Raw genomic sequence first — 18,750 nt, 5'->3', positions numbered from 1 at the left:
TCCCAATTTGTCTTCTCTGAGCTATACTGTCTTCCCCGTGACCCCACACACACCTTGTGCACCAATCATGATACCCCACAATCCCCTTCTCCCTCCCTCCCCACCTGCCCTACCTGACCTCAACCCCACTACTCCCCTTTGGTAACCACTAGTCCCTTTTTGGAGTCTGTGAGTCTGCTGCTATTTTGTTCCTTCAGTTTTGCTTCGTTGTTATACTCCACAAATGAGGGAAATCATTTGGTATTTGTCTTTCTCTGCTTGACTTATTTCACTGAGCATAATACCCTCTAGTTCCATCCATGTTGTTGCAAATGGTAGGACTTGTTTCTTTCTTATGGCTGAATAGTATTCCATTGTGTATATATACCACATCTTCTGTATCCATTCAGCTACTGATGGACACTTAGGTTGCTTCCATTTCTTGGCTATTGTAAATAGTGCTGTGATAAACATAGGGGTGCATATGTCTTTTTCAAACTGGGCTGCTGCATTCTTAGAGTAAATTCCTAGGAGTGGAATTCCTGGGTCAAATGGTATTTCTATTTTGAGTTTTTTGAGGGACCTCCATACTGCTTTCCACATGGTTGAACTAATTTACATTCCCACCAGCAGTGTAGGAGGGTTCCCCTTTCTCCACATCCTTGCCAACATTTGTTGTTGTTTGTCTTTGGATGTTGGCCATCCTAACTGGTATGAGGTGATATCCCATTGTGATTTTTATTTGCATTTCTCTGATGATTAGCCATGTGGAGCATCTTTTCATGTGCCTGTTGGCCATCTGAATTTCTTCTTTGGAGAAGTGTCAGATCCTCTGCCCATTTTTTAATTGGATTATTTGCTTTTTGTTTGTTGAGATGCGTGAGCTCTTTGTATATTTTACATGTTAACCCCTTATCAGATATGTCATTTATGAATATATTCTCCCATGCTGTAGGATGCCTTTTTGTTCTACTGATGGTGTCCTTTACTGTACAGAAGGTTTTTAGCTTGATGTAGTCCTGTTTGTTCATTTTTGCTTTTGTTTCCCTTGCCCGAGGAGATGCGTTCAGGAAAAAGTTGCTCACGTTTATATTCAAGAGATTTTTGCCTATGTTTTCTTCTAAGAGTTTTATGGTTTCATGACTTACATTCAGGTCTTTGATCCATTTTGAGTTTACTTTTGTGTATGGGGTTAGACAATAATCCAGTTTCATTCTCTTACATGTAGCTGTCCAGTTTTGCCAACACCAGTTGTTGAAGAGACTGTCATTTCCCCATTTTATATCCATGGCTCCTTTATTGTATATTAATTGACCATATATGCTTGGGTTTATATCTGGGCTCTCTAGTCTGTTCCATTGGTCTATGGATCTGTTCTTGTGCCAGTACCAAATTGTCTTGATTACTGTGGCTTTGTAGTAGAGCTTTGAGTCAGGGAGTGTAATCCCCCCTGCTTTATTCTTCCTTCTCAGGATTGCTTTGGCTATTACAATAAATCATTCTTACTACTTTTTTCCCAATCACCCTCTCAACACATCCCCACTTCTTTCTTGACTTATGTTTTATGTTCCATCTTAAAATTGGTCCCTGGCTTATACTCTTAACTTCTTTTCCACTCTGTCAAACTCACTGGCTAAACCCCAGTTCTTGTTAAATCCCAACTCCATGCCTGCTTCCACACAGATGAGTGTGACTAAAGAAAAACAGCAAGCCCCACAAAGTTTCACTTAAATGTGTGTAACTGTAAGCCTCAAGCAGATCTTTAGGGCTACATGGTGATCCTACAGTTCCCTAGTGAATTTATTCTCCTTTGAGTAACTCTCATACCTTCTCAAAATGGCAGTGCTATCACCCTGGTTCTTATCTGATGGCCCTTGCTTCTTTCTTCACTCAGAAAATAGAAGCAATAGGAAGAGAATATGTACCTCCTCCTACCAACAGTTCTACCAATTTACCTGCATGTGTACTTGTGTGCTATGTTTTTCCTCTTATTAGAATAGAGTGGATGAGCTGTCTGGTTCTATCCTAGTCCATCCCCTCCCGTTGTAACATATTCCATCCCTTCTCACCTGTTCAGAAACTTAGCTCCTAAAGTTATCACCTCCCTCTCTGGCATCATCAGTTTTTCTCTACTCCATTTTCTAAATGGATCTTTCACATTTAGCATATAATATGCTGCATCATCACCCTTTTTAAACCACATCATGACTGTACATTCCTCTCTGACTACCACTCCATTATTATACACCCCTTTTTAGCAAAACTTATTTAGAAAGTTGCCTTTATTTGTCTATACTTCCTGTTTCTGATGTTCTGTTGAATCTATTCCAATTCATTTACTCTGGCAAACTCCAGTGAAACTGCCATTCCATTGTCACCAGTGATTTCCACATTGCCAAATCAAGTGGTTAGTTTTCAGTTTTCCAAAAGCACTTGGCAACATGACACATCTGTTCACTCAGCTCTTCTTAGAGATTTTCTCCATTTCACTTCCAGGATAGCATACTCTGCTGGCTTTCTTCCTATTTCACTGGGCTGCTCTTTTTAAGTCTTTGCTAGATCCTACTTTCTCAACAAATGTTGATATGACTAGAGGCTCAGTATTAGGACTTCTTCCCCATCTGTGCTCCCTCCTAATGCCCACTCCTGTGCTCGCTTCTAGTTATTTCATATAGTCTCTTTATCCTGGTGACTCCTAACTCCAGCTACTCACTTGACATCTTTCTTTGAAATCTAATAGCATCTCAGGTACAGTAATCCCAAGCTGAACTCTTTGATTTTCATCCCCAAACTTCCTCCCTACCAAGTATTTTCCAGCCCGTAAGTGGCCCATCTGTTAGCCATTGCATAAGCTCCAAACTTTGGATTCTTCTTTCTTTCAGACCATACCTGGTGTCCATAAGAAATTCCTCCAGACTCTACTTCAAAATATATTCTTAGCATGTCTGCCACTACTACCCACATCCAAGCCACCATTATCTCTTGCCTGGCCTAATGTAGTAGCCTCACAACTACAATCCCTATTTTTTGTTCATGCTCCTCTACATTCTTTTCCACACAATAGCCAAAATCATCTTTTTAAAACACAAGTTAGATTATGTTACTTCCTTCCCTAAAACTTCCCATTAGCCTCTTCCATACTTAAAAGAAATCCAAACTCTTCCTTACTATGGACTAGGCCCTAAATTTTCTGGTCCCTGACTAAATGAATTCATCTCTAGCTGCTGTCAAATATGCCAAGCATGTTTTTAACCTCCAGAGTTTTGTACTCACTGTTCTCTTTGTCTGAGTCACTCTTTCCTCCACAGCTACCTGGTCCACTCCTTAGTTGACTCAGGGCTGTGCTCACCTAGCATATCTTTAGAGAGACTCTCCATGACCACCTGCCTGAACCAGCAGGCTCCCTAACTGCAAGCCCTGCTCCTTTACCCCATCACTGTCTCCTAACGTTCTGTTCTCTTCTCTTCCATTCCATATCAATATATCTACTCTTTCCATGTGAACATACACATATTAAAATAAACATTCTACTAGGGCAGACACTAACTTACTGCTATTTCTTCAATACCTAGAACAGTACCTAACACATAATATGTGCTCAATAAGTATCAGTGAACTGTTGATTTAATGTTGTAATTCTGAGTGTCAACCAAACACTTGAAACCCTAGTTTTATTTCACTGCACCACACCACCTTACTTAATAGTTAATGAGAGACTGTTAACAAACTTGTGAACCTCATGATGGTATTTAAAATAACTCATTTATGTGTCTGTTGGTTAGTTACTTAAGTATTTAAAAATAGCAAGATAGGTCAAGATAGGTGTTAATGGATCATTATTACCTCCATCTAGACTCCTAGTCCCTAAGCTATACATATTTAAAGTTGCAGGGAAAAGCCGTATTACTTATGATGGAACTACAGTATGTAGAAATAATGAAACAGATCATGAAGAGGGAATATTAGGGAAGTACCTTAAGGAATAATAATCATAAAGGCTGCTTTCTGGCTTTGATATATACTGTGTCTGTGTGGTAAATCTTTGTATATATTCAGATAAATTCTGTGTGGTAAGTATTAAAGAAAAGGTACTGACAAAAGTAAGGACCCTTGAGGGAGATATTTGGAATGACAGATAAAGAAAAGACATTTCGAACTGTTTATTTTTGACTTGCTAGTATGATAAGCTGAAATCTTTCTTTCTTTCTGTTTCTTAGTACTGCTGGCGATGGACAGGTTTTAACTTTGGCTTTGACCTACTTGTAACTTACACCAATCGATACATCATTTTCAAACGCAATACACTGAATCAGCCATGTAGTGGATCTGTCAGTTTACAGCCTCGAAGGAGCATAGCATTTAGGTAGGATGAGATTGTCCTGCTCCTCTTCACTCCAGAAGAAATATAAGAAATGAAATTTAAAACTTGATCATTTACACCAACAATAGTAGAACTTTAGTAAGATAACACATATATAAACATTCAGGGAAATGATAAGGCTCCATTCCTGTGAAATGTATTAATAATCAAAAACATAAGATATAGTATGTCAGGGAGGAAGAAAAGCCTGCAATATAAGTGATAGGATTGACACTGGGCTTGAAGCTGTTGCCTTGAAGCTATTCCTAGCAAATAAAAGGACCAAAGTGGAAATACAGCAAGATACTTTTCCAGGAAAGCATGTCTGGTACTATCCTTCACTTTCTGTAGGACATGATATGTCCAGCTTTGCCTTTGAGCTGGCAGTGTTTTTCTGGAGAGGGTGCCAACAAATTGGAAAACAGCTCAATGAACAGATTTTTCTTTTAAAGTTACATATTTATACTTACCATATACTATATGAAAAATTAACTCAAAATGGGTAAAAGACCTAAACATAAGGGCTAAAACTATGAAATAATTCTGGGAGGAAAACATGGGGAAAAGCTTCTTGGTACTGGATTTGGCAATGATTTCTTCAAATATAATACCAAAGCATAGGTAACAAAAGAAAATGGTAAATTGGACTCCATCAAAATTTAAAACCCTTGGGTATCAAAGTACACTTAACAACAAAATGAAAAGGCAACCCGTAGAATGAGAGAAAATATTTGCTAACTACATATCTGATAAGGAGTTAATATAAAAAATATATAGAGAACTCCTAAAACTCCACAACAAAAAACACATAACCCAATTCAAAAATGGGGAAAGGACTTAAACGTTTTTCCAGAGAAAACACACAACTAGCCATAAAGCATTTGAAAAGATGCCCAACATAACTAATTGCTGGAGAAATGCAAATCAAAACCACAGTGTGATAGCACCTCACACTCATTAGGATGGCCTTACCAAAAACAAAAAGAACAAGTGTTGGTGAAGACGTGGAGAAATGGGACCATTGTGCACTGCTGGTGAGAATGTAAAATGGTTCATCCTTTGTAGAAACTAGTATATCATTGCCTCAAAAAACTAAACATAGAATTACTATGTGACCCAGCAATTCCCCTTTTGGTATTTACCCAAAAGAGTTAAAAGCATGGACTCAAACAGATATTTGTGCAACTCATTTTCATAGCAGCGTTATTCACAATAGCTGAATGGTAGAAGCAACCCAAGTGTCCATTCACAGATGTTCATGGATGAACAAAATGTGGTATATACCTACAATGGAATATTATTCAGCCTTTTAAAGAAGGAAATTCTGACACATGCTACAACATGAACCTTGAAGACATTATGCTAAGTGAAATAAGCCAGGCACAAAAGAACAAATACTGTATAATTCCACTCATATGAGGTACCTAGTAGACAAATTCTTAGATATAAAAAGTAGAGTGATGGCTGTTGGGGGTGAGGTAAAGGGAAATAGGGAATTCATGTTTCCTGGGGACAGAGTTTCAGATGGGTAAGATGAAAAAGTGGAGATAGATGGTGGTGATGATTGCAAAACAATGTGAATATATTTAATGCCAACAACTGTACACTTGAAAATGGTTAAAGTGGTAAATTTTATATGTATTTTACCACAATAAAAAAGGCATATTCATATATTATTTTTGTATCTCAGCTATGTAAATAGCACAAGCTTATAAATCTAAATGGAATCAGTTTATAGTTTGAAAAGACTTCTTAAAACCTTTTGTCAAATAAAATAAAATATAGGGAAAAAATGTAAATCTTAAAGTGACGGAGGGCTTATTTAAACTAATCTGTGGTTTTAAAAATCACGTTTTTTTTATTCTAGATTACGTTTGGCCTCTTTTGATAGTAGTGGAAAACTAATATGTAGTAGAACAACTGGCTATCAAATACTTACACTTGAAAAGGATCAGGTATGTTTACTTTTCTATTAATAATTTCATTATAATATTTGTCTTTTGAATCTTCTTTTGAAAATTCTTAATTAGAATTAACATTTGATTTAAAGATTGGTTTGAAAGTTTTTTAAAGGTAAAGATGTTAAGTATCATATTCACTTCTGCATAATTTACCCCATTCCATTAAAAGAATAGCTATGACAAAAAAAGAAAAAAACACAATTTCATTTAAGGAGCAGGGAAAAGTTGATAATGGGGAAATAATTGTTTATCCTGAATATCATCCTCACAAAGTTATGAATCTTAATTGAATTACCTATTGTGTTCATAAGTACATGAAGATATACATTAATAGCAGACGCCTTGAAGACAAATCCATTATGTTTCCATAGCTCCTGAGTATTAAGAGAACTTATCCTCAAGGACAAAAGGTTTCTAAAATGACAGATATCTGTAATGTTCCCAAAACTCTTTGAAGTCATTTCTTTCTCCATGGAAGTTTTAATATGTCGTCATGAGAAAATAAACCATTTTTAGAAAGTAAAATATTGAACTTTTTTTCTATTAAAACTAACCACCATTCCAAAGGCCATACTATTTTTTTTAAGTATCATTGATATAAAATCTAATATTGGTTTCAAGTATACAACACAGTGGTTCAACACTTACCCATATTATTAAATCCTCACCCCACTAGTGCGGTTACTATTTATCAACATAGGAAAATATTACAGAACCACTGGCTGTATTCTCCATGCTCTACTACTATCCCTGGGATCAACTTATACTATGGTTAAGAATTTTTGTGCCCCTTTATTTCCCTCACCCTCCCCACCCTAGCCCCTCCCCCATACTAACCACCAGTCACTTCTCAGTGTCTCTGAGTTTACTGCTGTTTTGTTCATTTAGTTTTGTTTTGTTTTAGATTCCACAAATAAGTAAAATCCTATGGTATTTGTCTTTCTCCATCTGGCTTATTTCACTTAGCATAATGCCCTCTAGGTCCATCCATGTTGTTGCAAATGGCAGGATTTCTTTCTTTTTTATAGCTGAATACATGTACATGTACCACCTTTTCTTTATCCATTCATCTATTGATGGACATTTACATTGCTTCCATAACTTGGCTACTGTAAATAATGCAGCAGTAAACATAGGGGTACATACATCTTTTCAAATCAGGGCTTCTGTTTTCTTTGAGTAAATTCCTAGAAGTAGAATACTGGGTAGAATGGTATCTCTATATATAGTTTTTTGAGGGACTCCATACGGGTTTCCATAGTGGCTACACCAGTTTACATTCCCACCAACAGTTTAGGAGGGTTTCCTTTTCTCCACATGCTCCCCAACACTTGTTATTTCTTTGTCTTTTGGATAGTGGCCATTCTGACTGGTGTGAGGTGATAGCTCATTATGGTTTTGATTTGCATTTCCCTGGTGATTAGCAATGTGGAGCACCTTTTCATGTGTGTGTTGGAAATTTTCTTTCCTGTTCTGTATTTTCTTTGGAAAAAAGTCTGTTCGGGTCCTCTGCCAATTTTTCAATTGGGTTATTTGGTTTTTTGATGTTGAGGCATATGAGTTCTTAATATATTTTGCATGTTAACCCCTTACCGGATAAAGCATTTACAAATACATTCATAAGTTGTCTTTTCATTCTGCTGATGTTGTCAGAGGACATACTATTTTAATAAAGGGCTCATACGGAGCCTGTAGTTCACATAAATTACTAGAAGTTAGCTATTTTCCTCAGACTGGAGATTATAGAACATCAGAATTTAGCATTGCTAGGAACCTTGTGATAGTTCTAACCTCATATACCCCTTATGAGAACTCCTTTTTTTTTTTTGATTACTTTTTTTAAAATTTTGGTATCATTAATATACACTTACATGAGCAGCATTGTGGTTACTAGATTCCCCCATTATCAAGTCCCCACCACATACCCCATCACAGACACTGTCCATCAGCGTAGTAAGATGCTATAGAATCACTACTTGTCTTCCCTGGGCCCTCCCCCTGCATTATGTGTGCTAATTGTAATGCTCCTTTTTCCCCTTATCCCTCCCTTCCCACCCATGAGAACTCCTTTAACAGCATTCTTACAGTGGGTCCTCAACCCATTGTTGGAACTCTAGAGATACAGAGTTGACCCCCCCATGGTAGGTAGTATTTGAGAAGGTAGATATATATTAAGTTCAGATCTGCCTCCATTGGAATTCTCTATTGGTCCCTCTTGTACCCTCTGGAGCTACATGGACAATGGCTATCTTTACCTCTTCTATGTGGAACTTCATAAAAATATTGTCATGCCTCAAAGCAGCCAGAAACTTAAAAAGCTCCAGGCCAAGATAATAATTATATTCCAAATGTTCCTGGATTTGTTCATTCAACAAACATTTGTGTCCCTGCTGCATACTAGGTTCTGTTCTAGGAGTGGAAGAAATACAAAGCTTATGTTATGTAACTTAGGACAAGTAGCATGATAGAGATGAACTCAAAGTAGTGTGTAGCGGTGGTTATTGGGAGAGGAGGAGGAGGGAAGACAACTGAGGGCATACCTCCTCTCCTGGAAAAGTTGAAAAGTGACTGGATACCTGAACCAAGCCTCAGATGATAGATAAGATGGAGGCAAGAGAGCACATACATCATTCAAGGAACTGAAGGAGGTTTGGAAGAGTTCAGTAGGACTAGAGTCAAGGCAAGTTGGGCTGTGGATGGAGGTGGACTTTCTTCTGAGATCTGTGGAGAGCTATGGAAGGGTTTTAATTGGAGAGTTGTATATGTATGTTTTACATAGGTCACAGATATTTGTTACAGAAGAAAATATTAAGTTGAAAGGAAAATCATACGTATCCCACTTAGAGATGATATCAAAATTGGATCTTACTTTTAACTTATTTTGTAACCTGCTTTTTTGTACGTAACCTTTCTTGTTGGTATATATCCACACCATTTTCATTACTGCATAGTATCAGCTATTTTGGATGTACCACAATTTCGATAATTCTTCCTTTTTGATAAAGTTTTCAGTTTTTTTCACTACTATAAAAAATGTACATATGTCTTTACATTTTTCTGGGGGGTTTTTTTGCCCAACCAATTCTTCATTTTCATGGTCCAGTAATTTTACAAACGTGTTTGAATCAATTTCCCACCACATGGTATGTCTTTTTTTTTTAATTTTGGCATCATTAATGTACAATTACTTGAACAACATTATGGTTACTAGACTCCCCCTATTATCAAGTCCCCCCCACATACCCATTACAGTCACTGTCCATCAGCATAGTAAGATGCTATACAATCATTACTTCTCTGTATATACTGCCTTTCCCATGCCTCCCCCCACTACATTATGTGGGCTAATCATAATGCCCTTCGTCCCCCTTTTCCCTCCCTTCCCACCCATCCTCCCCAGCCCCTTTCCCTTTGGTAACTGTTAGTCCATTCTTGGGTTCTCTGATTCTGCTGCTGTTTTGTTCCTTCAGTTTTCCTTTGTTCTTATACTCCACATATGAGTGAAATCATTTGGCACTTGTCTTTCTCTGCCTGGGTTATTTCACTGAGCATAATACCCTCTAGCTCCATCCATGTTGTTGCGAATGGTAGGATCTGTTTTCTTCTTATGGCTGAGTAATATTCCATTGTGTATATGTACCACATCTTCTTTATCCATTCATCTACTGATGGACACTTCAGTTGCTTCCATATCTTGGCTATTGTAAATAGTGCTACGATAAACATAGGGGTGCATATGTCTTTCAATTTCAATCTTTTTGAGTTTACTGAGGTTCTTTTTGTGGCCTAGTATATGATCTATTCTTGAAAATGTTCCATGTGCACTTGAGAAGAATGTGTATCCTGTTGCTTTTGGATGGAGTGTTCTGTAGATGGCTATTAGGTCCATCTGTTCTAATATGTTGTTCAGTGCCTCTGTCTCTTTACTTATTTTCTGTCTGGTTGATCTGTCCTTTGGAGTGAGTAGTGTGTTGAAGTCTCCTAAAATGAATGAATTGCATTCTATTTCCCCCTTTAATTCTGTTAGTGTTCGTTTCACATATGTAGGTGAACCTGTGTTGAGTGCATAGATATTTATAATTGTTATATCCTCTTGTTGGACTGACCCTTTTATCATTAAGTAATGTTCTTTTTTGTCTCTTGTGACTTTCTTTGTTTTGAAGTCTATTTTGTCTGATACAAGTACTGCAACTCCTGCTTTTTTCTCACTATTAGTTGCATGAAATATCTTTTTCCATCCATTTACTTTCAGTCTGTGTATGTCTTTGGGTTTGAAGTGAGTCTCTTGTAGGCAGCATACAGATGGGTCTTGTTTTTATATCCATTCAGTAACTCTTTGTCTTTTGATTGGTGCATTCAGACCATTTACATTTAGGGTGATCATCGATAAGTGTGTAGTTATTGTCATTACAGGCTTTAGATTCGTGGTTACCAAAGGTTCAAGGATAATTCCCTTACAAATAACAGTCAATTTAACTCACTTCATATGCTATTACAAACACAACTAAAGGTTCTTTTTTTTTTTTTCCTTTTTTTCCTCCTCCATTCTTTGTATGTTATGAATCATATTCTGTACTCTTTGTCTATCCCTTGGATGACATCTATTTAGCCTTAGGAATACTTCCATCTATAGGAGTCCCTCCAAAATGCACTGTAGAGGTGGTTTGTGCGAGGTAAATTCTCTCAGCTTTTGCTTATCTGGAAATTGTTTAATCCCTCCTTAAAATTTAAATGATAACTTTGCTGGGTAGAGTATTCTTGGTTCAAGGCCCTTCTGCTTTATTGCATTAAATATATCATGCCACTCCCTTCTGGCCTGTAAGGTTTCTGTTGAGAAGTCTGATTATAGCCTGATGAGTTTTCCTTTGTATGTGATCTTTTTTCTCTCTCTAGCTGCTTTTAAAAGTCTGTCTTTATTCTTGATCTTCGCCATTTTAATTATTATATGTCTTGATGTCTTCCTTGGGTCCCTTGTGTTGGGAGATCTGTGTACCTCCATGGCTTGAGAGACTATTTCTTTCCCCAGATTGGGGAAGTTTTCAGCAATTACCTCCTCAGTGACACTTTCTGTCCCTTTTTCTTCTGGTACCCCTATAATGGGAATATTGTTCTGTTTGGATTGGTCACAGTTCTCTCAATATTCTTTCATTCTTAGAGATTCTTTTTTCTCTCTGCACCTCAGCTTCTTCGTATTCCTCTTCTCTAATTTATATTCCATTTACCGTCTCTTCTACTACATCTAATCTGCTTTTAAATGCCTCCCTTATGTTTTATTTCAGATATGAAATTTCTTAATGGTTGAATCTCCGACTTAAATTTGTTCCTAAGTTCTTGAATATTTTTCTGTACCTCCATAAGCATGTTTATAATTTTTATTTTGAACTCTTTCAGGAAGATTGGTGAGTTCAGCTTCATTTGGCCCTTTTTCTGGGTTTTGTGAGATTTTGGTCTGAACCATATTCTTTTGACGTTTCATATTTCTGTGTGCCCAGAAGCTCCAGTCTCTGGAGCTGCTCAGCCCCTAGAGTAAGGTTGGGGGTCACAGGGGAGCAGCACTGGTGCCTGAGGGGAGGAAAGATCTGTTTCCTGATTCCCGTCTGTGGTGCCTGTCTCTAGTGTCAGAGCCCATGGGCCAAGCACACAGGTGTAACCCTGTGTTCTTTGCATCTATAGCTGTTGTAGGCGGGGCCTCCCTCTGGCTGGCCTGATGCCAGCACAGTGACTGCCGGTTTGCGAACTGGTGCCGGCAGGCTAGGAGGAAGGCACAGGAGGCTGCATGTCCCAGTGGGGGGCCTCAGAACTGAGCAGCCAGCCAGAGGGGTGGAGCACCTGAAGCTCTCCAAAGTTCCCAACCTTCTGGGCAGAGCACACCCAGACAACCTTGTTCAGCTCTCCCCTCCCCCGGGCAGCAAGCTCTGTGCAAACCCTGCCCCTTCAGCAGCCATCTCCCTGCTGGGAAGCCTCTCAGACCACCTGCCTTTCCCTTGTACCAGAGCGACCGGGTGTGGATTCCTGTTCTCCACAAATGGCCAGAATCTCAGTCTCTCAAGCTGTCCGCCTGTCCCAGCTCCCCAACCTCCAGAGCACCACACAATATAGGGATCTGCTCACAAAGCAGATCTCCAGGGCTAGGTGTTCAGCAGTCCCAGGCTTCCACCCCTTCCATGCTCCGTTTCCCTTCCTCCTACTGGTGAGCTGGGGTGGGGGAGGGGCCCAGGTCCTGCCGGATTAAGGCTTTCCTACTTTACCCTGTTTCGTGAGGTCTGCTCTGTTCATGAGGTCTCTGTGCAGTCTGGTTCAGCCTTCTTTCTTGTTGCTATTTTAGGGTTAGTTGTATTAATTAACTATATTTTTGTACTATTTGTGGTTTTGGGAGGAGTTCTCCATCTCACCTCTCACTCCGCCGTCTTGAATCTCTTTTCTGGGTTTTTTTTAAAAGATAAGTTCCAAGAAGTGGAATTCTTGTGGCAAACAGTGTATACATTTTCTAGTGGCCAAATTGCTCTCTAGAAATACTATCCAATTTACATTCCCTCCAGCAGTACAGGAGAGTATACCCAGCATAGTGTGTTATATCATTCTTTCTCAATTTTTCTCAGTATAAAAAGTAGAAACTAATCATACTTATTTTAATTTTCATTTCTTTGGTTACTGGTATAGTTCAGTTTTTGTATGCTTATTGGACATACTATCTTATGTAAATTGATATTTTTACAGTTTATGTTTTCTTGTTAATTTTTAATAGCTTTTATGTAATAATAAGATTTGTGATACACAGGACTATGCTAACTGGATTTGCATTATAGAATGATCTTAGCAATGTTTAAGAAGGATTAGAGACATGATAATGGCAGGAAGATGATTTAAAGCTGTTGCTGTAATTCAGATAAAAAATGGTGAGAACCTTAACTTAAGGAAGGTAGCAATGGGGATGAAGAAATGTTGGTAGGTTCTAGAAATAAAATAGTGCAGTTGATAGAATTTGGTGCCTAATTGTGTGTGAGGGTGAGAAAGAAAGTAGTCAAAAATAGTTCCTGATTTTCTGCCTTCAGCAACTTGATTTATAGTAGTTTCTCCTGAGATGTGATTCATAGGAAGGAAAATGAACAGTACTAAAGGTCTGGAGTTTACAAGCAATAATGATTATATAACTTACAGGAAATGTGTAGAGAATATGACAGGATAGAAACCTAGGCAACATTGGTATTTAAGAGTTGGGTAAAAAGAGTAACCTGGTGTGAGACATTTAAGAGGTTGGATGGGGGTCAAAGCCAAATTGCAAGACTGAAAGTATAGATGGCCCAGAGAGAGGGAAGAGTGGGTGGTGGCCAGTAGCTGAAGGTTTCAATTTGAGTTGCTTTATATCTAAGTGAGGATTTCCAGTAGGGCGTTGAACTTGTGGATCCTGGAATTTAGACCTAGATGATAGAATGTGGGAAAGTAGTAGAGAGTACAGAATAAGTGGCGTGAGTCTCAGAGAAGCAGGGACTTATAAATAAAGATGGAAAAATAATTATCTGCAAGTGGAAATGGAAACCTAAGAAGATGCCACCACTCTGATGCTGTGATGTGTGGGTTTATCAGCTTCCACTCCATAGTAGAAGAAGGAAAATCAAACTTTTTGGTGCTTCAATGCAAATGTTGTGGTAGATGTGAATTGAGCCCTCAAATGGAGTTAATGGTTTGGTGAAGCTAGGATTAGAGCTCTCCAGTTTGGGGATGGGAAATGGGAATTAATACAATTTAATATTCAGAAATTGGTGTGTCCTTTCAGTTCCCAAGTGGCATCTACATGGCTCCCTTCTTTTCCCAGGCCTTTGACCCCCCCACAGCTTTAACCGTACTCATAATACCAGAATGCTGATCTTCCTCAGAGTCTTTGTTTTGTTGTAGTACTGAATCTGGGTTTTTATTATCAGATATGCATCATCTGATGATCAGTCATCAAATGATCAGACAATAACTGATCATCAAAGCATATATCCTCAACAAATTTAGTAAATATGACTTCTCAGAATTACTGCTGTGAACTGGCTACACAAGGGTGACTCACACATCTAAAGACCAACTGTGCTTTGACATCATTCCTCTCTGCTAACCCTGTTGGCAACATCAGCCCAGGTGATCAACACACCTGACCCATCACCTTTTTCATCTTGTTCACTAACTTTTTTTTAAATACCACTTTCCCTGTTTGGGTATATATAGAGATACCATGGATGTGCATGTATATGTTTGGATCACATCTGTATTCCTTACCATCTTTATCTAATTTATCTTGCTGCTTCCGCAACACAGAAGCTGTGTCCATTTGAGCCTACATCAGTCACACCAATGTTCCAGCTTCAGGCCCTCTTAATTGCAGGAGCATTTTCCTTAGTAAAAAAAAATTAAAATCTAGGGCTAAATAATGTTTAGTAGTATATTATTCAAAACATATAAAATAAGGTGAAGCTGATAGACATATTCCCAAAAGGCACACTGTTGTATATTGAGCAGTGTTTTGCAATTTGTGATCAGAAGCACCTGGGAAGCTAAGAGGCTTTTTTTGAGGGTTGGGGCTTGGGGTGGGGGTGGGGTACATTCTGTGTACCTAGGGTGTGCTTGGTTTGTTAATCTAGGCTTTGGTGAATGGTAATAATTTCTAGGGTTTATTGTTTATTGTGCCTGCGTATAAGATGGAATTTTAAGTATTTTTAGCTGTTTCTCCAGTTCTTGAAGAATTTCTGTAACAATTGAAGAAAGGTTCCTCCCACATCTAATAACCTTTCAGGTGAATTTGGATTATTTTCTGCCACCAAATAGATGCATGTTTTGGGAGGTAATGTATCAGAAAATCTGGTGCAGGTCTTGGGGAATAAACCAAAAGACATTACAGAAATACAAAGCATGTCTAAGTTCAAACATCATGTGTGTTTCTTATTTGCCAGAGTAGGAAAATAGTATTTTGCTCTTTAAATGTACTGTCGTGTTTTGTGCCTCCCAATACATATTATATATCATCATTTCCCCCTCTGCTTCAAAATTACTGAACTCAAATGTTACCTATGAGTCAAAAGAAAATCCTTTGCAGGAAAAAAAATGCTATTTTCTCCCACTGAGTTTGAACCGCACCTGATCTAATTCTCAAACCCTATTGCCTATTCCCTCATTGACACGTTGTGAAATCTTAAAACCTTTGCACAATATGCCGCATTGGGGTACACTTGCGCATAGTGGAGTAATAGTCTCCAATGCACTCAGTGGCAAACCCTAGTTTGATGTTCCCCCAAATATTCCAGTGCAGCCATGTTGGCCATAAAAGCATTTTTTAATTATAAATGACATATTCATAGAAAGGCCCAGATGTATCAAGTATTCAAAAAGCAGGAGTTCTCACTTTGTGCTTTTGCTTTTACTCTGAGGATTTATTCTCTTCACCAAACGCTGTTGGTAAAGGGTTCCAAATGCAGGTGTGTAGCATGAGAGATGGTTACATTTGTAGCTCTCAGTTGTACTGTCTCTGTGGGATTTCAAGGCATTCTCATGTGTATTGATGTAACTCAACCTGAAATTGATTTTACCTGGCAATGTGTTTTATGTTCCAAGAGACAGATAACTTAGTTGCATTAGAGACAGTGGGGAATCTTTGACAAGAGTGGGAACCAGGCTTATTGGTGATACTAATGACTTCCCACTTTCATTCTAATTATTTGCTATACGGGACATCGGAAAATGAAGCTAAATGAGGAGTCTGTGTTTTTCTGGACTATATTCATAAATATGTAGGTACTTAATAGAAATTTTCAGTAATGACAGTAACTACCATTATTGAGTACTTTGTATATGGCTGGCTTTGCTGAGCCCTCTGTGTTTCATTGCCTCATTTAATCCTCAGTGTAATCCTATGAGGTTTGGTACTTTTATTGTATCCGTTTCACAGTGAGGAAGCTGCATTTGACAAGATCAGTGACTGCCCACGGTCACAAAGCTATTGGGTGGGAGTTTTGAGATTTGAGTGACTCTCAGATGCCAGATGCGAACCCTTAACCACCACGCTCTCCTTCAATTCACTGAATTCAACAGTATGGTTTTCTGTTTTACTTTTTTAATATTGCTGTCTACTTATCTTATTAAAGCTACAAATTTGTTTTATAGGAGCAAGTAGTGATGAACTTGGACAGCAGGCTTCTGATCTTCCCTTTATATATCTGCTGTAACTTCCTGTATATATCACCAGAAAAAAAAACTGAAACTAATCATCCAGAAAATCCAGAGAACTGAAGATCTCATCAGTTGCAAAGAGTAGCACTTTGAAAACTTTTTTAGCCAGCTTTAATTTAATGGCCCTACTGATATTCACATCTAAGGTGACTAACAATGACAAAGGCCTTATGAACTGTGCAGATAATACAGAAGATTATTCTTACCCTCATTACATTTCTATGCATATATAAAATACGTTTTAAAGCCAAGAAAGTATCTGTCAACCATCTATCTCTGTTATAAAGATGTCGACTTATGCTTTTAATTTAACATTAGAAAATTGTTGTAGGTAAATTTCACATTTCTCTACAAACAAATACAGATTTATTTTTAGCTTAAACTTTGATCCTAGCTAATGTTGGCAAACCTCAGTTGCCATCTGTAAATTTATTTTTATTTGACTAAAGGAATAATTTGAGCAGCCAATTATAAATGCTCTTTCAATTGGTGTGCTTAAAACTGTCCTTTAATTTTTTTCAGGTGCTTTTTCATGATTACTCCTCCTATTCTAAAATTTTTCTAAGCTATACTTGTTTTTAATCATTACTTTTTTCATAGTTTTGGAGATTAAACTGGGGAACTTTTTATTTAACTTAAACATTTTCTTGCTGTTTTATTTTGCTTGCTTTAGGATTTTAACAGCAAAAAATCAGCTTCAGACATTCAAACGAACTTGAATGGGGGAGAAAATCAGTTTGAGTCTGAGGATATTCCTTTGCCTTACATAGTCTTTTTCTTTGACATTCTTTACAACTTTATTATTAGGTCATGGATTATTTATATACCAAATATTATACTTTAAACATTTTCATATTCTCTGATCTTTAGAATTATGTTCAAATTTTAGTTGGTAATCCTAAACTTAAGCTCAGGACTTTATAATCTCTAATTGAGTGCCTTTGAGTTACACATGCTAATAGAAACTTCATAGCAAATGTAAATAAGGTTGGAGGATCTCATAGAAGCTAATAAAGCATTCATGTAAAAATAGAACTTATTTTTGTCAAAAATGAGATGTGCACTTGTCATGATTTATATGTGTTGACTTACTGTGTTTACTGCTATTTTGAAAATAGCCATGCTCCTCTCTTTCCAGTCAGAGTAAGTACTTTTTGTGGTTAATGTATATTTTTAGTAAGTTTTTAAAAATGGGAATCATTTTTATGTATCTGTATGAATAATAAGTACCCATTTGGAAAAACTAAATGAGCTCCTATATAAAATGGACCAAAAAAAACCTAGTTAAAAACAGAATTTTTTCTTTCTAGTTAGATTTTTTTCCAATTAGATTTAACTTTTGGAATTTATTGGGATTTTCTTCCCTATTAATATGTCCATAGGTTCATAAATTGCTTTTGTCCTTTCAGAATTCATCTTCTTTGAACTTGAACCTTTTAAATGCCTCACTCTCTTGACCATTCTCAGAACTGGTATCCAACTGTTTCAGAAATAATAATTTGGCTGTATCAAGAGGCTACATTTCTTCTTTTTATATCTGGCTATAATTATATCTCTCATGAGCTCCTTTTGTTTTCTATCTTACAGCATCATAGGTTCTTTACGCTTTATGTATTAAAAAATATATAAATAATCTTAAATTGAATTACTTGAATAATTGAATTTTTACAGAACTTGGGAGTAAAGATAAAGTTTGAGTATATTGGTGAGTGAAATTTTATTTCACTTACACAAATTAGCAAAATTGGTATTATATATGGTTCCTGTCCATTGGTTCTTTCCTGGCCAAATTGCTTATGTCGTCCACAAACAGAATAATTATTTCTTCAGTCACAAGTAGGATGTGCTCTCACTTGAGAAACTGGTAATTGTCAGCTAGTACTTCACACTGATAGGAAAGATCTGCTTTTGTTTTTTACCAAATATTTCATTGTTTACATGCTTTTTATTATTTTCAATAAAGTTATTAATAGTGTCGACTGAAATATGAAAGCTTTTATATGTTTGTCAGCTTTTGCCTTCTTGACTTTGCCAAGTCTTTTTTTAAGCTGTTGGGGCTAGAAAACAATATCTACTCATTAATAATTACTTTTGCTTGGCTAAAAGTAAAGGTCCTTCAGTGAAAATGTTCTAGACTCTCATGCTAAATGATTAAAGAGGGATGTGAATGTACCTTTGCTTTTTTTATTTGTTTTAATGGATTTGGTTTGAAACTTAGCAAGGTAGTCAAAAGTCTGAACAGTGGTA

The 18,750-nt window shown here is 37.3% G+C and overlaps 1 protein-coding gene across 3 annotated transcripts in view; it reads left to right on the top strand.

Moving 5' to 3' along the window:
• The window catches only part of GMCL1 (germ cell-less 1, spermatogenesis associated), a 49,646-nt gene extending 30,971 nt beyond the window's left edge, over positions 1-18,675 (top strand). For 2 of the 3 annotated variants that reach the window (XM_036908270.2, XM_036908269.2), the window contains 3 exons: positions 4,197-4,342; positions 6,207-6,294; positions 16,438-18,675. In XM_036908270.2, coding sequence (XP_036764165.2) covers positions 4,197-4,342; positions 6,207-6,294; positions 16,438-16,563 — 360 coding nt within the window. In that variant the 3' untranslated portion in view covers positions 16,564-18,675. The remainder of the gene's footprint in view (positions 1-4,196; positions 4,343-6,206; positions 6,295-16,437) is intronic. The other variant, XM_036908271.2, reaches the window with a different exon arrangement.
• The last annotated feature ends 75 nt before the right edge of the window (positions 18,676-18,750 follow it).

Source organism: Manis pentadactyla, chromosome 2 (genome assembly GCF_030020395.1).
Source record: "Manis pentadactyla isolate mManPen7 chromosome 2, mManPen7.hap1, whole genome shotgun sequence".
NCBI classification, from domain to species: Eukaryota; Metazoa; Chordata; class Mammalia; order Pholidota; family Manidae; genus Manis; species Manis pentadactyla.
The sequence above is the reverse complement of the archived record's forward strand: the minus strand, read 5'-3'. Positions and strand labels throughout refer to the sequence as shown.